Genomic DNA, 21,163 nt, shown 5'->3' with positions numbered 1-21,163 from the left:
TGGGTGTGTGTATGTATGTAAAGGGAATAAAATGACAATGAAATATTATATGACATCGAAAAACATTAATTTAAGATATTATATTACGAGTTTTAGCAATGTGAACAATAGGAAATTATTAACAAAGTTACGGTTGCAACTTCTTGATTTGAAAATTGAAAAGTGTAGATGGCAGAATGTTCCCAGTCTATAGAATAATAAAATAATAAAATGTGTAACAATAATTATGTAAAAGATGAATATTATTTGTTTCCATGCACTCTTTACGCAAATCTAAGATAATATCCCACATCAGTTTTAATTTTTATACCCAACCATTTACAAGATTTATTTATTACTTTCGAATTCAAAATTAGTTAATAATTCGGGAAAATGTATGTACTTTGTGTTTGAAAAAAGAAATAATTTAAGGTTCTTTAAGCATCAATGAATATGTTAATTATTTTTAGTATTTAGGCCAAATGTTTATGTACGTTAAATAAATAAATTACTCGTCAGTGGAAAGTTTAAATAATATTCAAAAGCATGTATTGTCCACCCTGATTTTATGCTGGCGCCACCTCTGTTTATGAACATGCATATTTACACCAACTATAGCATTATTACTATCATTGAATTATAGCCAGCCTGAACATCACATCACATGTGTATACTAGAATTTTCGTGCGGTACAACGTACAGCACGAAGTATTTGTCTAATTGTTACACGCGGTGAAGCTATTTGAATGTTAGTGCACGTCAAATGCATACCTGTTATTGTCGTATGATAAGAAGAAATGTGGTCATTCTACGCTTGGACTGCGTTCAGTGTGTATGTTTAGTTTTATTTGATGTTATTAGAAGGAAAATGTTATTTTTATGTTAATAAATTATTGGGCCCAAGTTTTTTCCAGAGGGAATTTTTTCCCCCCGAATTATTATGAGAGGTTTTGATCTCTGGTTTTTTTAACCTGGGTTCCGACCGTTGATTGATGTGATTCAAATCAAATGTTACGTCATATTCTAAGTCATCGATGTTTTGATCAACTGTTAATGTTCATTTACGATCTTTTAACTCGCTCACTCCATAGAATAATAAATCCGAGCTATAACAAATCTGTCATTTGTCTTTTTGTTCAATGTGAAGGTTTGTGGAATAGTGTTAAAATTAGACTTAGTAAGATTCGCTAGAATTAATTGTACCATACTACTAAAATAATAACCTCGTGTATTATAATAAAATGATAGTTGTCAATAATTATAATAGGAAAGACAAATGGCAGTGACAACAATATTGATAATGATATTGATACCGATAACAATAGCGATAAAGATGTTTTACATTGAACGTCCATGCAGATCATCTCTTTTATTTCGGTAATAATAATATAGTAATGATAACAAAAATAATGGTTTGTCATAATAACAGTATTTGTAATAATTATAATAATACACACAATAAGTTTATGCTTATTTTTTAAGCGAATGCTCTAAGAGCTCGATTCTGACTGAAAAAGATGTGCTAATTTGCTACACAATACGATTAAGATAAATTGATGATAAATTTTTCCTTTTAACATTTTAATATTATTTAACTAGTTTCTCCTAGATGTTTGATAAAAAATGAATTACAATAATAATTAATAATTTATTTTAACAATAGTAACATAATAAAATCAATTTTAGTAGTTATAACAGTAATAATAAATATTTTTTAAATACTGTATGGAGGTTTGCATGCGAAGTAATAACGTGGTGGATTCATTGGCGCCAACCGGCCGCTCCCCCTCCCCCAAATCCCTCCTAATTTCTTTTAAAACTATAAAATAATTGAATAATAAAAAAAAAAGAAAAGCATATTAAAATTTAGGTCTGAGAATACCATTTTCGGCCATGTAGCGGTACAATAATCATAAATTTGGTGGGGCTGAGTTGATCTTGACTTTCCATCTGTGAAAGTCCCTCCGGGTCCCCTCTTTTTCAAATGTCTGGATCCGCCACTGAAATTATTGATTTTATGTGGTCTATTTATGCACAGTACTTATCTATTTAAACACTCAAGAATCGTTACATACACATTTTCATTTGCTAAAAAGTTACCAGCGACGATGGACTGACGAGGATGTTCCACATCTAAAAAGCTGTGGAAAGAAAACATTAACCTGCTGCTTTCTGTTTGAATAGTGATCGTATACAGCACGATTTTATAACATTTTCATCGTAAAGAAACGGCTATAATATTGAATCAACAATTTAATCGGTGCATGAATTCAAATAAATATTTACAATGGATTTTAGTGGTACATTGTTATCAAATTTTACGACCAATTTTTACATGCATATTATGATTTGTGAGAGACAGTGAGCGTGTGGGTGTGTGTGTGTAGGCCTAGTGACATGCAAAACAAAAATTAGCATTTAGCTTAATATATCGTTTTAGACTGATTAACATGCATTCACATGCTTGGTGATCGAACATTTTGAAACATTCGGATCACATTTGAATTCAGGAAAAGTTAGCGCACGATTAAAATATACTTTCATTGTAATAATATAGCAGTAATTTCCATGCATAATAATATGTCTAGAATTGGCAGAATAATATAGACACTGCAAAGATCGAGTATGCCCTTTTATATATCTTTGTAGGTCTATAATGTGTGTGATTACGCAGTATATAGGCCAAGCCTACTGACTTAGAATATATATATTGCGCACAAACTTCACACTCATGGCCGCCTATAAATAACATTATACGATGCATAAGGAAAGGATATCACATTTTATTCACCAACAAGGATTTCTCGCGGACTCACACTCTAGTATTGAAATACTTTATTTTTAGTTTTCATCGTAATTACTGTAAGTGACCTTACAAAATATACTGGTGACCCTACTTTGAGTCGCGATCCATAGTACGTCTGAATACCGAGGATCTAATTTTATTCGCGCGAATCGAAGGCGTTGGTTCGGTTCCTGAGCTCTGATTGGTTGCACACATTTTTCGCTTCGCAAAAAGTAGAAACTGTTCGAAATACCAATCTCGCTGAAGCGAAAACTTCGATTGAAATTTGAATGCACATGCGCATGAATGACGCATTCGATTTGCTCGAGTGAATTCGCCTAATGGAAAACCGTAATGCACTTGTTTGGAATGATGGTTGGGTAAAGTGCTCGCTTTCAAGTTTCGGGATTCTCGGTTCGAGTCTATAATTTTCTCCATGCAGATATAGCAACAGTTATTTTAATTTGTTAATGAATTAATGGATTTATTATTCTTGAATGACAATGCAATATTTATTATGAAAATACTGTTTAGACAATTTATAGGCAATATATTAAGTTCTATTTTATTGTGTTGTATTAAATTATCATGTCTATTTATAGGATCACAATTGATAATTACTTTCCGTATTATAATAAATGGAAAGTCATCAATAAAAAGTCAAAATGTATTTACTTATCATGTTTACGTAGTTACCAACCGTCTCGCATCGTGAGGGACGGTCCCACATTTTAAAGTGATTTTGGTTGAAACACGCATTTTGTAGAAACACATGCGTGATCATAAATTTGTCATGCAGTTAGCACAGGTCTATGCGTGGTAACGAATTGCCACGAATTCAGGGGAAAATGTATTTAAAATTAGAAGAAATTGATTTTATTAAAAATATAAAAACGGTCATGCAGTAACTTAAGTCATTAGACAGTATTTCATTGTATGGTGTTTATTTAAAAATAAATACAAGAAATATTTAAGTGAATACTTAATTCATTGACGCGTTACTAAAAATTTATCAGTATGCCTATGAGTCATTTTTTGTTTGTTCAAGTAATGGAATGTCTGTGTACATAGTTCAGGTGCTCAAATTAAACATAATGTACTTATTAAAAATACTTATGCCTACTTATTAAAAATATTTTTGTTTATGATGTACCGTACCCGGTATTGTCAAAAACACTCCCTGAAATCGTTTTAAAACAGCTTAAACATGCTCAGATTGTCGGAGCGCCAGGGTCCCTGGACCCCCACTGGGATTCGTCTCTCTACCCCGGAGGGGTTTCGTCTCTCCCACTACCAGCCAACTGGTGTAGTCACATATTTCAAGCTCTCAAGCTTATAAACTATGTTTATAATACGGCGATCCTGTTTTATAAAGGTGTGTCTTAACTATCTTAACTGCATGTGTATAATATAGCACTGATCAACACGAAGATCCGATATTAATTGAATCCAACCGGATGCGATCTCCAACAAACTATGGTATGGTAGGTCTATATGAACCAAATTGCGATTATGAATGTCGGCTGTAAATTAATATGTGCATCTAATGATAAGTAATAATATAATTTTCATCAAAATATTTGATTTAAAAAAATCGAAACTCGTAATTTTAATCGATCGATAAATAATATATTTGTTATAACAATGGATGAAACTAAATTGAAATCCATGTAATATATCATGTGGTATATTAAACATTTATATTGAATACAATTTTCTTTTTACCTCAATTTAAAAACAATTTTTACAAATTTAGGGAGAAGGGGGTGCTTTATTATTCCGCCACTGGATATAATAGGATATACAGTATGTCCTACAATCGATGACAGAGACACATTATGCTGTTATGTATCAACAAAGCCCTTTTGGATCAGGGTGCTGGATCGAGGACCATATGGGTAGGGGTCGCGGCCCTGCGGACTAAGAAGTTAAAAAGATAGAGTGTCCTCCTAGGTGAATAACTAATTATATTTAATACTATTACTACAATAGCTTCATGAATGTTTCTGACTTTAATTATATATTCACATATTTTTTTTAGGTGAAGATAAGGATCTCAAATTGAATATGGTAGGCTTCACTTCAACTCCTGCCGTTAAGGAGCAGAAGGAAACTATTATTCGTGGTTATTCTCTAGGTTCCGACAAATCAGAAAATATCACACTCAGCTTCAATCTACTTTGCAACAATAGCGATGTGCATAAATGTGTTCAACATAAGCGTCGTCCTAAGTTTCGTGAAGCTAAAATTAGTTCCAAAAGCGACGAGTGTACTGTTGACGCCCGAATCGGTGTATTCACTGCGTACGCTGAGAAAGGTGAGCGAAATGGCACCGCTACAATCATAGTTCACCATGCTGATTGTAAGTATTATTTCGTCAGTGTTTTTATCATTATAAATTTAATCAGTTTAAATTAACATCAATAAAATTAATCAACAAAAAATATATCATCAATGCCTTTTTTGTTTTCATCATATTATTTTTGTTATTTATTATTTGTTATTAACCCTATTGTACGGTATTTCACTACTGATATAATAATACAGTACTAATAATACAAATATTATTAATAATAATATTATTATGCTAATGATAATAATAATAATAATAACAAGAGCACTCAGTAGAGGGCATATTTCCGCCCACTACAAATCTCTATTTTTTTATAAAATAAATATCCCTAAATATGTTCCTAAATTACTTCAACCACCACCACTACACCCCAACTAACCTCGCTCCACTCCTCTTCAAAAACACACAGTAACTTGTCCAAACAATTTTTATTTCAAAGAGGGGCACTATTGTCACTTTCAGTCTGGGTTTTTGGGGACTCTCTTTTAGAGTGGGCATTTTTCGATTTTGTAATCCGAAATTATTTTTCCAAAACTTACTGTCGGCCTAGTTTTCACTACACATGTTACTTTCTGAATACAGAATCCAAATAACATACAGTATATATTGTTGAAACATTTTATTTTCAACTACTGACACTGAAAAAATGTGACAACCCACCTACTTTCCAACCACCACCTACTACTTAAACTACTAACCCGGCCAACCAGAAACGTATTTTATTGTATTAGTAGTTACCTGCCAATTCCCTACTTCTTCTGGTTTGGGACACTGGCACGTTTTACTTTAATAAGTGGACCCCCATGCCAAGTATTGGTGTTGAAATAGAAATGATTTTCAATTAGTCAAATTAATAATAAATATGGGGTATTGATTTTTAGCGTCACATGTTTAAATATAAAGATGCATTAAAAATATTCCCAATCAGTTCCCACAAAAATGAAGTTAGTACATACAAAACGCTGTACACATTTACTGTAATTCAATATTCATAAAGTATCTACCTAAGTTATACGGTAAACATATTCTGTAAATGGTCCTCATCAGGGGCAGCACCAGGAATTCCCTGAAGAGAGGTCCAAGCTCTCCAACAAGTGGGTCCACGCCCCCCCCCCCACCCTCAGGGGGCGTGTCTAGGACATCTTCTTTTAAGTGGTCCTCATATCCACAACCTGCTCCAGATCGTCACCACCATTTCTTCATTTGGTCATACCTAACACTCACTGTAACTTTCATTTAGATCTATGAAGCCGTTTTCAAGATATTTGAAACACACACACACACACCCATACCAACTTGAAACGTGACACACACGCACAACCCCCCCCCCCAACGCACACACAACCTTACAAGACCGAAAACATATATCTCCTGGAGGAGATAATAATATTAATAATAATAATAATAATAATAATTATATAAAACTCTAATAATTATATAGTACTACATGAGTTAGAGGCTAATAAGACCTAACATTGCAACTGGAAGAATAATTATAATACAATGATTTAGAAGCAGTGGCTAACCGTAGTGTAAATTGAAGAGCATGCAAGAGGTTAGGGTTATATAAGCAGAGCATTGAGGTCAGGTAGAAATACTCTGAAACTAAAGGGAAACAAATTTCAATTATGAAAGAAAAATTGATCGAACATTCCACTGTGAATCATATGAATACGTCTAGCAAATATTCTTTGCATTGAATATATTATAAAGGCATAGGCCTATAGTAGAAAAGCGAGTTAATATATAATAATTGCTGGAAATTGCATATTAATAAGTTCTATTTACAAGGAAATGGGTATTAATTTTAATTATGCAGTAGGCCTGATGCGTCAAGAGACATCATCAATTAATAATTTGTTAGAGTTTACTTATAATATTTTAGATTTCGTGTAGGCGTTGGAAAGAAATGTTACTTCAATTAGAGATATCATTAAGACGTAGGCTTCCATTTTGGTGTTCTACGTAGCTAAACTATTAGAAATCATCACATGGGTATATTAGGCTCATTATATTTTATCGTTCCTCTGTGGGGAGTGTTGCAATTAGAACATGATTTTTCCCCTTTCACAGAGTTTTTCTTGGTCAATGATTAGGCTTATATTATAATCCTATCCTGTGCGATTAATCGGGCTTCCACCTTAACCCTATTCACATTGTGGCGAACCGTAATATAAATTGAAGGGGAAGCAGGGTTTTTGGGTACCATCGTAGGGTACAAAGATGCGAATGCCCGGAAACTGAAAGAAAAGTTTATAAATGTAGGCCTCTGCAAATTTTATCGCATATTCCATAGTGATCATTTCTTTTTTTTAAATTCATCAGTCCACAATATATACTTTTTCATTAATGTTAGTTTATCCAAACACATGAGATTGACAATGCAGAACAATTGTTTCGGCTTGATAAAGCCTCTTAAATTCTTAAACCATACGTCATTGTGTCGGCAGTGAAACCATAGTGATAATACAACACAAGGCAAATGATACAATAGGTATATGATAATACGTAGCTTATGTATACGCCTGTATACCTGGCAAAGATCCCTTGGAATGGAATAGGCCTATATTTAAAACAATCTGTGTAGAGCATTAAGCCCACTCCTCTGCAGCTTTAGCCGTTTCCACTGTCAAGAAAATCCATGCTCCGCCACTGATATAATTCTTGGAATATATTTACCATATTTATTCGAAATAAAAGCCCCGCTTTGAAAAAAATGTCCCCTTGTAGGGCCTCACTTGCAATAAACGCCTCCCTCAAATAAACGCCCGTCGTTTACTTTTCCTCGAATAAACGCCCCCTCCCCCACTAAATAACTGAAAACTAATGGAATAAACGTCATTCTCAACACATTCTATGTTCTATTTCAGTAGACTTACATTATTTACTTACCTGGTTGGAATCAATGTCTTTCTGATCACGTGGTACACATTATCACTGTAATTATTGAACTTAAGGGGCGTTTATTTGGGTATACGTATCCATTTTACACAAAATGAAATTATACTAAGCGTCTCCCTCAAATAAACGCCCCCAACAAAAACCCTTTATCTACTGTATTTTCAATTTGCAGTTAAAATTTAAAACAGTTAAAACAAATCTATTTTAATCTTAATACGGCCAAAGTGCAGAAAAAAAACCTGTTATCGGCCACAAAACAATATATTAAAAATGAGACATTACAAACAAATTCATATGATCATTTCCAAAGCTCTTTTGTTATTCATAACAACAATAAAATTGCTATTTGTCTAAATTCGAACATTTCTCCATGGCGATAGGTTAACATAGATAAACGGACTCCAGTGCAATTTTAATAAGAAAAAAATGTAGACCAGAATGTCTAAAAAATGTCATATAGATTTAAAGTTTATAAAGTAGGCCTTAAAATCCATGGTATTCAAACCTTTTCATATGATCAGAAGGATAATCCAGCTTCCTCTTGGAAACAGATTCTATTTTGATGAAAAGGTTTTTGACTAAGAATAAACCAGTCACTGTCATTGAACAAGGTGTGCGATCGTGAATACAATATTTGGTATGGTACCGTATTTCGTGGCGTCAGTGAGGGGAGGGGAGGTACGTGGGACCCCCGTCGGGGAAACTGCCATGGCCTACCAAACAGGAAAAAAAACGCAATTCGTCGGGGAGGGAAAAACATTTTTTTTTTATATTAGTAGGCTCTAAAATTGATTAAGTAAGCATTTGAAAGTCTAAATTATCATATTTCTTGTTGCGCTGCCTTGACAACTCTCGACAGATTTTGAGCGACGCCCAACCACGCCCGCTTACACTCTCTTTGGGGACATTGACCCGCCCCCTCCGTCGAGGACATCGGAATCCTCGTCCAGCAAATCCCGGCGCCACCCCTGATTAGATCCAATAATGCAGGCGAACCCATATGTTTTTTTTAGTCACCGAAATGAAAATGCCGTAGTTTGTCATTAGTCCTTGACATATGTTCATTGAAATGCTACAGTAGTAGGCCTAGGGGCCTATACGTAAATAAAACCTCCATGATACAAATTTGTCCTTTGGCTTAGTGGTAAAACATAATGTGCAGGTACAAAATCAAAGTTACTGGAAATCTGATTTTATCTCTGCGACCTTTGACCTTAATTTTTATTTGTTTATTGAAAAAAAATGAAATTGCCAAATCTCTGTAATACTGTGGTCTATTGAAATGATTTACCTAAATTACCTAAAAATCATTTGGGCAAAAATATGAAATCGTCATATCTCTGCAACACTTCGTCTATACGAATTATTGTGGTGTCAAACTCTTCAAAAGATACTTCACTTTGGTGTAGATTGCAATAAAGTGAATTTGAATTTATACTTTTTTATATTTGCTCTAATATAACCTTTTCCATGTAAGCTAATGATTACTGAGAATTTCTTTAAAATCGTGTTTTTGGTTGAATTTTTCAAAATGCCATATATAATTATGTTATTAGGCCTTGACATAGGCCTAGTTATGTTTATTGAGATGTTACAATAGTGAATTAAAATATGCCCTTTGGCATAGTGGTTGCATATGATGTGAGTACAAAATTCACTGAAAATCTTATTTGACCTCTATGACCTTTGACCTCAATTTTTATTTATTTTTTTATTGAAAAAATGAAAATGCCATATTTCTCTAACGCTTTTTTATATTGAAATGATTTTGGTGTCAATTGATTTGCTCTAATACTAATTTTGCCATACAACATACGGTAATGCTTACTGAGAAATGTTTTTGGGCAAATTATATGAAAAGCCATATTTCTGCAAAGTACAGTTTGTTAGACTAGATATTTAGATAATGTATATTGAAACATTGCACTTAATATATTATTAGAAAAATGCAAAATTTACCCATCATTGTCTTCTTCCATAAATCATCATCCTTAATGATGGAGAATAATATGTGATGATAACATATGACAATGGATGGGGACCAAAATGATGGTGATGATAATTGAAAATTACTATGCTGAATGACAATAATGACGGATGATGATGGTGATGGATTATTACGATGATAATGGATTATGCCCATAATTAGCATGGTGATTTCAATGTTGATAAGATGACAATATTGAATGATGATATTCATCATCTTCTTCTTCCATAAATCACCATCAACAATTATCACCATCAACAATTACCATCCTTAATTATCAAAACAAACATCATTCCCCATCATTATAACCATCATCATCCTCCATCACTTTAAACCATCTTTCTGCAAATCATCATCATAATCATTGTTATCATCATCCTCCTCCATCATCTTAAATCATTCGCCTTCATAATCATCATCACAATTATCATCACAGTCATACATAGTCATCATCATTTCCATCCATCATCATCATTAGTGTCAATTTTTATGATCATCAACTTCCTACCGTAAATCATCCTCCATCGTCGACACTTTCATATACTCCATCACTAACATAGTTTTCGTGTAATTTTCTAGAGTCACCTTCATACCTTATCATCATCACCTTATCATCATCATATAATCATCATAGTTATTATCATCATCATCATCCATCATTATTATCCCTATTTATCATTCCACAACATCATAATCTTTTTCGTGTATCATCATCATTGTCACAATCATCCACTACCATCATCCATCAAATCCAATCTATCATCATTCAATGTTGTAACGTTCTATCAACATTAAAATCACCATCATCATTATCGTCATAATTCAGTTATCATCGTAATCCTCCATCACCATCATCTTTCCTAAAATAAAAGTAAATAATACAGTAGAGTATGCTACAGTACGATGATACTGAATTATGCCGATAATGATGATGGTGGTTTTAATGTTGATAGAACGTTACATTGAGTGATGATAGATTGGATTTGATGGATGAAGGTAGTGACAATTATGATGATACACGAAAATGATTATGATGTTGCGGAATGATAATAGGGATAATCTGTCGGTCGTTCAGTCTCCATTAAAGTTTAACATGGTGTTTACTTTCAATGCAATTAGAACCCGTCTTGTTTTAATGCTACCCTGTACATCATCTTGGATTTAGAACTACAGTATTCAATTATTATACAGTCAACAACAAAAAAATAAACTGACCTTAACACTCACGTGTAAAAATCTTGAATAATTTTATTTATATACTGTTTGAAGTATAGCTACCTTACCGGTTGTAATTGTGATTAAAACAAACTCGTATAGAGCGAGAGTTCAGTCAATTAATATTTTGATTGTTGTCATTTATGTTTATTGTCCTACATAGTAATTGTACTCGACTTCACATCGTTACTTAATCTAGGCTTCATTCATGGGGTACTATGAATAATCTTTTTTTCATTCAAAAGCGCTCTATGGAAATATATATATAAAAAAAAATGGAAATATATAAAAATTGAAAATTCAAAGAGCGCTTTTGAATGAAAAAAAGATTATTCATAGTACCCCATGAATGAAGCCTAGATTAAGTAACGATGTGAAGTCGAGTACATTTCCATTTTTTTATATATATTTCCATAAGCGCCACTTCAATTTATCACTCTGTTTTTATAAGCGCCCCATTTGAATAACCCTGTTTGAATAAGCGGCCCTCAAACATTCTTTTAAGCTTTTATTCGCACGAGTACTGTATTTTAATATTCAATGTCAAGACCTAAATATCTGATCTGACAAACTGTACTTTGCAGAAATATGACTTTTCATATATATTTAATTTGCCCAAAAACATTTCTCAGTAAGCATTAGCGTAGGTTGTATGGCAAAATTTGTAATAGATCAAGTTACAGAGATTTTTTTTTTTTAAATAAACATTGAGGTCAAAGTTTACAGAGGTCAAACCATTTTTCCAGTAACTTGGATTTGTACCCCCACAATGTGTTCTACCACGATGCCAAAGATCACTACTGTAACATCTCAATATACATGTCAATGCATAATAATTAACTGTAATTTTCAGAAATATGGAATTTTCTTTGCCCAAAAACAAGATTTTGAAAATATTCTCAGTAAGCTCTATTTTTCATGGAAAATGTTGTATTAAAGCAAATATAATGTGTGTATTATGAACAATTTGGCACAAAAATAATTTCAAAAGACCAAAGTATTAAAGATACATTGCAATTTCACATTTATTTTCAATAAAAAACATAGAAATTGAGGTCAAAGCTCACAGAGGTCAAATCATATTTCCAGTAACTTTGATTTTGTACCCCCCACAATGTGTTGTACCACTATGCCAAAGTACACTACTGTAACACCTTAATAAACATATGTCATGGCCTAATAATGAACTGTATTTTTCAGAAATATGGGTTTTACCTATATTTGCCCAAAAGCCTGATTTTAAAGAAATTCTCAGTATTAATTCCATGGAAAAAATCTGTATTAGAGCAAATATAATTGGATGTCTTCTGAAAAATTTGACATCAAAATAATTTCTATAGACCTAAGCGTTCAAAGATATGACCATAATGATAATTTTACCCAAAAACATGATTTTTATTAAAAAAAAAAAATTAAAAAAAAAAAGTCACGATAAGCATTGGTTTCATGCAAAATGTTGTATTAGGGCAAATATAAATGTATTTTCTCAGCGATTTGGCACGAAAATTACCTCAATAGACTAAAGCATTACAGAGATATGGCAATCTCATGTTTTTTCAATATAAATATTAAAATTGAGGTCAATGGTCACAGAGGTTACATCAGATTTCCCGTAACTTGGTGTTGGTATTCCACATCATTCCCCATCATTATAACCATCATCATCCTCCATCATTTTAAACCATCCTTCTGCAAATCATCATCATAATCATTGTTATCATCATCCTCCTCCATCATCTTAAATCATTCGCCTTCATAATCATCATCACAATCATCATCACAGTCATACATAGTCATCATCATTTCCATCCATCATCATCATTAGTGTCAATTTTTATGATCATCAACTTCCTACCGTAAATCATCCTCCATCGTCGACACTTTCATATACTCCATCACTAACATAGTTTTCGTGTAATTTTCTATAATCACCTTTATACCTTATCATCATCACCTTATCATCATCATATAATCATCATAGTTATTATCATCATCATCATCCATCATTATTATCCCTATTATCATTCCACAACATCATAATCTTTTTCGTGTATCATCATCATTGTCACAATCATCCACTACCATCATCCATCAAATCCAATCTATCATCAAAAATCTGTATTAGACTAAAGCATTACACAGATATGGCAATCTCATGTTTTTTCAATATAAATATTAAAATTGAGGTCAAAGGTCACAGAGGTTACATCAGATTTCCCGTAACTTGGTGTTGGTATTCCACATCAGGGCCTATCACCACGGAGAAGGGCGAATTTGTATCCACTTGTGTAACAAATCCATTTTTGTATGCTTGGTACTGGACTATCGGTGTTGTGGTAGGCCTACAACAAGGAGAGCACATCACTTGTATAATTTAGGCAAAATAATGTTCATTATTACAATTGTTTACATACTTCTTAAATTATTTTTGACAACAATATAACACCTCACCAGGATTGTATTTCATATATATGTGTGCCAATGTATGGAAACCCGGAAGGGTCCCGGTGGAGTTTTTCTTCTTGTTATGTTTCAAATAATATTTTTCATTGCATTATTTCTCTTTGCTTATTCTCACACATCCATGACAAAGACACCTAAATACCCCTCCTTCCCCCAACACACATCGACCCACACCTACACAAATATAGTTATACATGTTTTGATCGAAACCAATTTAATTGTAGAAGGCTTCTATCAAATGATAAGAAACAACCCATATACATTGATTTTTATTTTCGAAGCCTATGTAGAACCGATTGTTCGCACCAAGACTGTTAGTACAGGTGATAGTAACGTTACATTGGGCGTCAAAAACGTTAACGGAAATAATAATATATTACGATGGGCGAAGGACGGAATAGACTGTGATTGGAATGGTTTGACGGAGATTAAATTCGACACGATTACCGAGGCTCATGCTGGGATTTATGAATGCTTTCAAGATGACAAACGGGAAGAACGAAAACACGCTTTTATGCAGCTGATTGTAAGAGGTAGGTTTTATCGTTGATGTAGGCCTAATCCACATGGCCATTACTTTACAGTACGGTAATTTTTATTTCCTAGTCAAAAGTCAACTGTTCTTCCTCTCTTCGCAACTCACGACACTCGTCCTGTCTTCCCATTTATTCCCTGTCGCATGTCCTGTTTTTCTTGGCCCTTATGTTTGGGTCTCTATACATTCCATCTTTTTCGGAGCGGATCCAGAATTTTTTGTTGGGAGTGGGTTGGAAGAGAGGGTCGAGGTGCTTGTGTCAAACCTACCTCAACCCCAACATGGTAGGGTGAGGTACAAGGTTTTTGCGAATGACACAATTTAAGATTAATGGCACCTCTCTATACATCTGGAAGACCTACTTCTGTCCCTGCTCCGCAGTACATTCGTATTGGTAGCATACAAAAGCCTGGTTCTCACGAGAGCCCTAGTATCCGGATCGGGAGCTAACCGTTAGCAACTGCGTGAGAACGCCCGATCGGGAACTTGCTTAAAGATAGCAAGCACTATCGGTAAGCAAGTTGCAGGCGCTGTCTCTTATACACATCTAGATGTGTATAAGAGACAGCCCGTCCCTGGTGAGTTTATTGAGTATTCTTCTTTTATCTTTGGCATTCTACTAAAATATATTGTCTAACAATTGTAACATCTACTTAATAATATTCATTTATTATTAACATTGTATTTAGCAGGGTTGATTTGTGTTTCAGAATGTCCACATAACAAGTGGTCTCCGCCTAAATGCAACATGAGCTGCGAGGTGTGCTACAATGGAGGGGTATGTGATACATACATCGGAACCTGTATTTGCCCTTCGGGATTTATTGGAACTAATTGCACAATACGTGAGTAAAGGAATTAATACAACATACTTAAATTGTATTATCTATTTGAATAGTGATTTATACAGGACTTACAGAAAAAAAAAACAACAAACCTGTGTTTAGTAAACATCCGGAACTATATAAATATATTTGACATAATTCTTTATATTGTTTAGGCGGGACTGTTTTTTTATACCTTGTTTAGCGAACCCGCCGAACGTAAATTTTAATGATTTCGAATAAAATTAAAATATTAGCGCACCCGCACGTCACAAAAAATTGAAATTTCAGGAAAAAATTAAAGTTTTTTTCTTAATTTTTACTACGCTCTCAGCTGCCTTGAAATCTCTCAAGATAAAATGTGTATATTTCTTCCTAATTATATGCCCTATAAATTTAAGCATTTAACCATCCCATTTTACATTCACCAATACAATTTCATTTTTATTTTCTCCTCTGTCTGGATGTATTTTGGCAAAACTATTTGCTAAATAAGAAATTATTTTTATTTTTATTCCGCCCTTCTCCGATGATCTTTAAAAAATAAGCACGCGAAACAAGGAATAAAAAAAAGTCTCGCCTTAACGATGCAGTAATAACATAAAAAATGATTTAATGATTATGTGAATTATTTTGTTAGTAAGCATTTTTCAGTATACAGTACGCCATCAATAAACCAGCAATATACAGTAATATTGTCACCAATTATCAGATGCATAAATTATACCGTTCTAATATTCATTGTATAGCCTATCCACATGCCAAAATAATATACTATTCCAATATCACTATAACCATCACCATCACATTAAATGAACATTACTATCACTGATTCATCACATTAACCATAAACACTACCATAACCATCATCACTATCAAGTATCACCACCAATAAACATGAACATCACCATTACAACCATAAACAATATTGATATCTTCATTATCACTATCGTTGTTATCATTATCATGATTTTACAATTAAATCAAAAAATATATCAATATCATTAATATAGATATTGTCATTATAATGATTATAATCATCATCATTAATAATACATATTTGTTATTTTTAATATTATTATTATTATTATTATTATTAGCAATATTATTATCATGATTTTTGTAACAATTTTATGAAGGAAAAAAAAATCAAGTATTTTCTGCGGTTTCAGATTACCGTTTTTCTCCGGCATGAAAGTATTTAAAAAACTCTTTTTAAGTTTGGTTTGCACGGTAAATTTTGTATTTTGGTTTACAGCTACTGGTGGTAATATGTTTGGACGTGACGGTGGAACCCCGTGCAGGACGGGTAATAGTGAGGGATGCAAAGGGAAACTGATTTGTCCACCAATGCCGCAGGGTTGTGCCTGCCACGCTGGCTGGGAAGGACTTAAATGTGAAAGTAGTAAGCTTGCAACGGTTTGAAAATTTACAAATTCTTCCTTCAATTTAAACTGACAGTTCTCAATAATCGTTTATGGTAAATTTAGAGATAACATAACATATGTAAAATATATTTTTTCCTGAAGTTAAACAATTAACATAACCAACTAAAAAGATAACTTAAAAATTGTGTAACTGTATATTTTCAAATAATATAGAGTACAAACTTTCACAACAATTGTTAAATTAATATAATAACATTAATATTATTTCATTCTATAACTTGGTAAATATTCACGTGCACGTCATTAATATATCAATCTATTACCAATATAAATAATGTAATGGTCTGACAGTCTACAAAATGTCAGTTAGTTCGACTGTAATTACTGATGTCACTTACAACAAAAAATAATTATAAAGCAAAAAAGCCATCGTATATATATTTATAACGTTTATAATGCAGTTTTATTTCTTAAAATTTATTTATGATAATAACATAATAATAATAAATATAATATTATTATTAATAATAATAACAACAATAATAATAATAATAATAATAATAATAATAATAATAATAATAATAATAATAATAATAATAATAATAATAATAATAATAATAATAATAATAATAATAATGCAAAAAATAGCCTCAATTGTTTTATCGTTTCTATAAAGAATGTGAACTTGGCAAGTATGGCGCTGACTGTCTACAAGATTGTCATTGTGACAATGATAAGTGTGATCATTCCAGAGGCTGTAAGTTGAACGCAACATGCCACCCTGACTACAATGGCACACGTTGTTTAGGTAAAGAACATTTCAATATTACTATATTAGAAGAATTTTATAAGATTAGTAGTTTATCTTGAAATGTGCGACATAGGCCTGTAACGTAACAGACAGCGTTTGTAGTAATAGTAAATAATGTCAAAAGTTATGAATTTGAGTTACCAGCTTTCAACGATTGCTAACAGTTTCCCGTCATGTATAAACACATTCACCAACCAGTGGTGGCATCATGGTTGTTTCGACGGTAGAGAGTAGAAACTGCTTTCCAACAGTTGGGTCTGACAGAGACCAACGAGTTTTAGTATACGGTAAAAATGGCCCCTAAAAATGGCTAAAGAATGACTCCGGTAAAAATGGCCCGGTCAAAAAGGCCACAAATGACAGGTAGCTATAAATGGCGACTAATGATAAAATTTGATAATAAAACTAATTTGAAAAAATATTTATACTATATAATACTGCAAAGTAGCAAAACTTTAATCAATAAAACAACATAAATCATGCATTTTTAACAACTAAAATAATTTAGTTTATTAAAATATTTGCCATTTATATTACTTAAATTTAAATTTAAATTTAAAAAAGTAATAAAATAGTCCATAGATTGAAAAAAATAAGTAATAAATAACATTTTGTTAAATTGCAACTTTTACATTTAAAATTCAGTAATTTCAATCGTTTGTTTTTTAAAATAATATAGTAATCAATCAGTCATCTGTTATTATTTCAAATGAAATAATTTAATCAATTATAATTTGTGTTTTTTTAAACAAATTGTTTTTTAAAGACGCTAAATAGATAAATAATGTTAATCTAAAAGTACTGACGTTTGTATTAATATTCCCTATTTAATATTTAAGTTTTTCTTGTGATAAGATCGAAATAACAACAATCATAGCCTAAGAGCGTTTTTCACGTTTTTATTTCAATAACGAGTGATAGAACGAGCAGCATTGAAACCACTCATACCTGACGTCAAACTAGTTTTGGGACTATAATTAGTAAATAGCTCCATGATAATTATGTTTGTAAATGTACCATTCAATCGCGTTCAATGTTGGTAATTGTGATGAAAAACCATTTAGGTAAGTCTAACCTCTTCTTTTTTTAGCAGCGCCTTAAGTTAAATATAATTACTGGAGTCTTATTCCAAACACTTATTCTCTCTTAAAGTTTTTTCTTGTGATAAAAATCGTAATAACATAAATCTAGTCTAAAAGCTTTCCACGTTTATTTTAACTATCTTTCATAATAATATTTCTTCTTATAAAGTTTTTTATTGTGATAAAATCCAAATAATATAAATCATATTCTAAAATAAATAATTGTATTCTAAGCACTGATGTACATAATAATATTTTCCTAATGTGCAAGTTTTATTTGTAATAAGATCGAACTAAAATATATCATAAATGTTTTCCACATTTATATTTCAGTACCAAATCCCAACGGATTGTCGAGTGATAGAACTACAAGATTGGAAACATCTCATGGTAATGTATATTGGTAATGTATTTGTCAAATTAACATGGACCTATAATACTATTATAGCTCTATGGTAGTTTGAATTTGTGTGTCAGCCAATCGCGAACCCTTTCTCGGTGATAATGATGAAGAATGGTTTAGGTCAGTTAATTTAAGTCTAACCGCTTCTATTTTTTACAGCATCATAGGTTAGTATAATACACTTGAATTTTTTAACGGGCAAAGAAGTTTTTGGAGATTTTTCAGATTGCAAAAGACGAGAATAATTCCAAGACGGACATCCTGAATCATCCACGAATAATCATTGGACCACTGGCTTCCAACATAGTCTTCAAGAAGACAGGCTATTCTTGTACGATGGCATACTGGAGAACATGTTGAATGCATCCAATCTTGATAACGACTAGACGAACAGAAAGAATACGTCGGGAATAATCATATTCAAAGATGTAATAACCTTTCGAATAATTTCACAATTGCTTGCTATGAGAAAATAGTTAATGTTAAGATATTTGTTATTACGACCTAACAAAAATCATTATCGAGCAAAAATGGCTTTAAATAAGATGGCAATGGCATATCCAAGGACGTTTATAGATTAAGGGATTAGACGACCTCAGCCTCAATCTAAGAAAATTTATGATTTGAAACCACTACAAATAGCACTCACAAACATTTTAGCCATTTTTTTTTATTTAAAGGGGGCCCGGGCCGACTGCCCACCTTAATCCACCACTGGTCCCTACCCTTTGCATTTGTTTTCTTTTTTGTATTCACTAGCAACTTTTCTCCAACTCCCTTGGTGAGAGCTCTTCCCCTGTAGATTCCGACTCCCAATTTCAAAGCACTACAGCATTAAAATGTGAGCGTTCAACAATTAAACAGTTGATTACTAGAAAATTCATCTTCTATGCAAAAGAATAGAGGAAAGTTATAATTCAAATGTCCGTTTATTTACTGGAAATTCTTTTTCACATCAACATTTTAAATAGTATTCAACCAAATTCATTTACAGTATATTCATTTGCCTAACTTTATTTTTCAGGTATTATATCCAGTATATTGCGCATGAATGGACTATAAGTGCAGATGGCATATTTCACAACTCCCTAAAGTTCATATAGGCCTACATTAATAACGTTTGTAACTTTTGAGTAATTGAACAATGGCATTAGCATCAATCTCAATTTCCTCGCACAATCATGGATATAATATTAACTTTACATTATATAGATATTGGACTGGTTTTGATTTTATTGTTGTGAATAAACCAAGAAAAACCCACGAAATTATGATGACAGCGGGTTCTTCCGATGGTGAATCGGCAGTCACCGAGAGACAGTTCCTTGGTTTTTCCGAAGAGTGTGTACAGTACATCGTTTTTTAACGTGCACATGGGTTATAATAATGGACGGTTTAAACGTCTCAACCGAAATAAGGTGCACTAATGAAACTTGCGTTTCAGCCCTTCCGTACAAATAAGGATTACAGCGGATGATTTTTAACCGGACCAAGATTACCTAAAGATGGCAGTAAAACAGAATAATTTGCAAAAACAATGTTAAACAAAGCAAATTTTAGCTTAAATGCAGTGTACATGCTTATTTAAATATATATTCTATTAGTACATAAGTTTATTAGTTGATACTGCCATAATAAAATATAGAGAACAATAATTATATAATTGTTATTATAATTGTTACATTATTGTTATTATTATTATTATTATTATTATTATTATTATTACTATTATTATTATTATTATTTATTTATTTTTATTATTATTTATTTTTATTTTATAATCATTTTCTAATGAACTCATAATACATCTATTGATATTATGTACATCTGTATCATGTTTATAGCCGGTCATGAGTCTGAAAGTTATGCTATCTTCATGGCATTTTCATGTTATTTGACTAACGCGAATAGACGCAGAAAAAACCCGTGCTTCTTAATTTTTTTTTTTTTTTTTTTTTTTTGGAGGTGCTTCTTTTTGAGATGGACTTCTTTTCGAGTTGGTCTTCTTTTCGAGGCTACTTTTGCTACTTGCTACTTTTTTTTTTTTTTTTTTTACTGGATCACTGTATATCAGTCTGTCTCATGAAGTGTATACTGGCATTGAACCACCTAACCTACTATGTAAACCAAGCGTGTTTTTAATTTCTGTTTCTTTAAAACTTATTTACAGTTTATGTACTGTATTCTCTTTTGAAAAGAGACCCATGCTACCTTATAATGTGGCCATGGATTTCTTTTCGAAATGGTCTACTTTTCAAGGCTACTTTAGCAAACTAAAGAGGGGACTTCAATTCAAGATGGGCTTCTGCATCAAAAAAAAAACAATCAATCAATTAAGAGACCTGTTGTGATTTGCTTTTTAAGAAGAGACTTTTTCACAGTTTAAGTGTGATTTTCTCTCTTTAGTAGTAAGATAATGATTGTAGAGTTTTGATAA

General features: G+C 32.3%; 1 protein-coding gene across 1 annotated transcript; it reads left to right on the top strand.

Moving 5' to 3' along the window:
- The first annotated feature begins 4,800 nt into the window (after positions 1-4,800).
- On the top strand, positions 4,801-21,163 carry LOC117122268 (tyrosine-protein kinase receptor Tie-1-like). Its single transcript, XM_033267807.1, has 7 exons — positions 4,801-5,126; positions 13,965-14,216; positions 14,929-15,063; positions 16,301-16,447; positions 17,107-17,238; positions 18,657-19,154; positions 19,751-21,163. Exons 1-6 carry the CDS (start codon positions 4,832-4,834, stop codon positions 18,728-18,730), a joined length of 1,035 nt encoding a protein of 344 aa, XP_033123698.1. The 5' UTR covers positions 4,801-4,831; the 3' UTR covers positions 18,731-19,154; positions 19,751-21,163.

The sequence above is a fragment of the Anneissia japonica genome, unplaced genomic scaffold (genome assembly GCF_011630105.1).
Source record: "Anneissia japonica isolate Jap-2015-1 unplaced genomic scaffold, ASM1163010v1 scaffold1208_len1460985_cov181, whole genome shotgun sequence".
Lineage (NCBI taxonomy): Eukaryota > Metazoa > Echinodermata > Crinoidea > Comatulida > Comatulidae > Anneissia > Anneissia japonica.
This window is presented reverse-complemented; position numbering and strand designations above follow the sequence as displayed.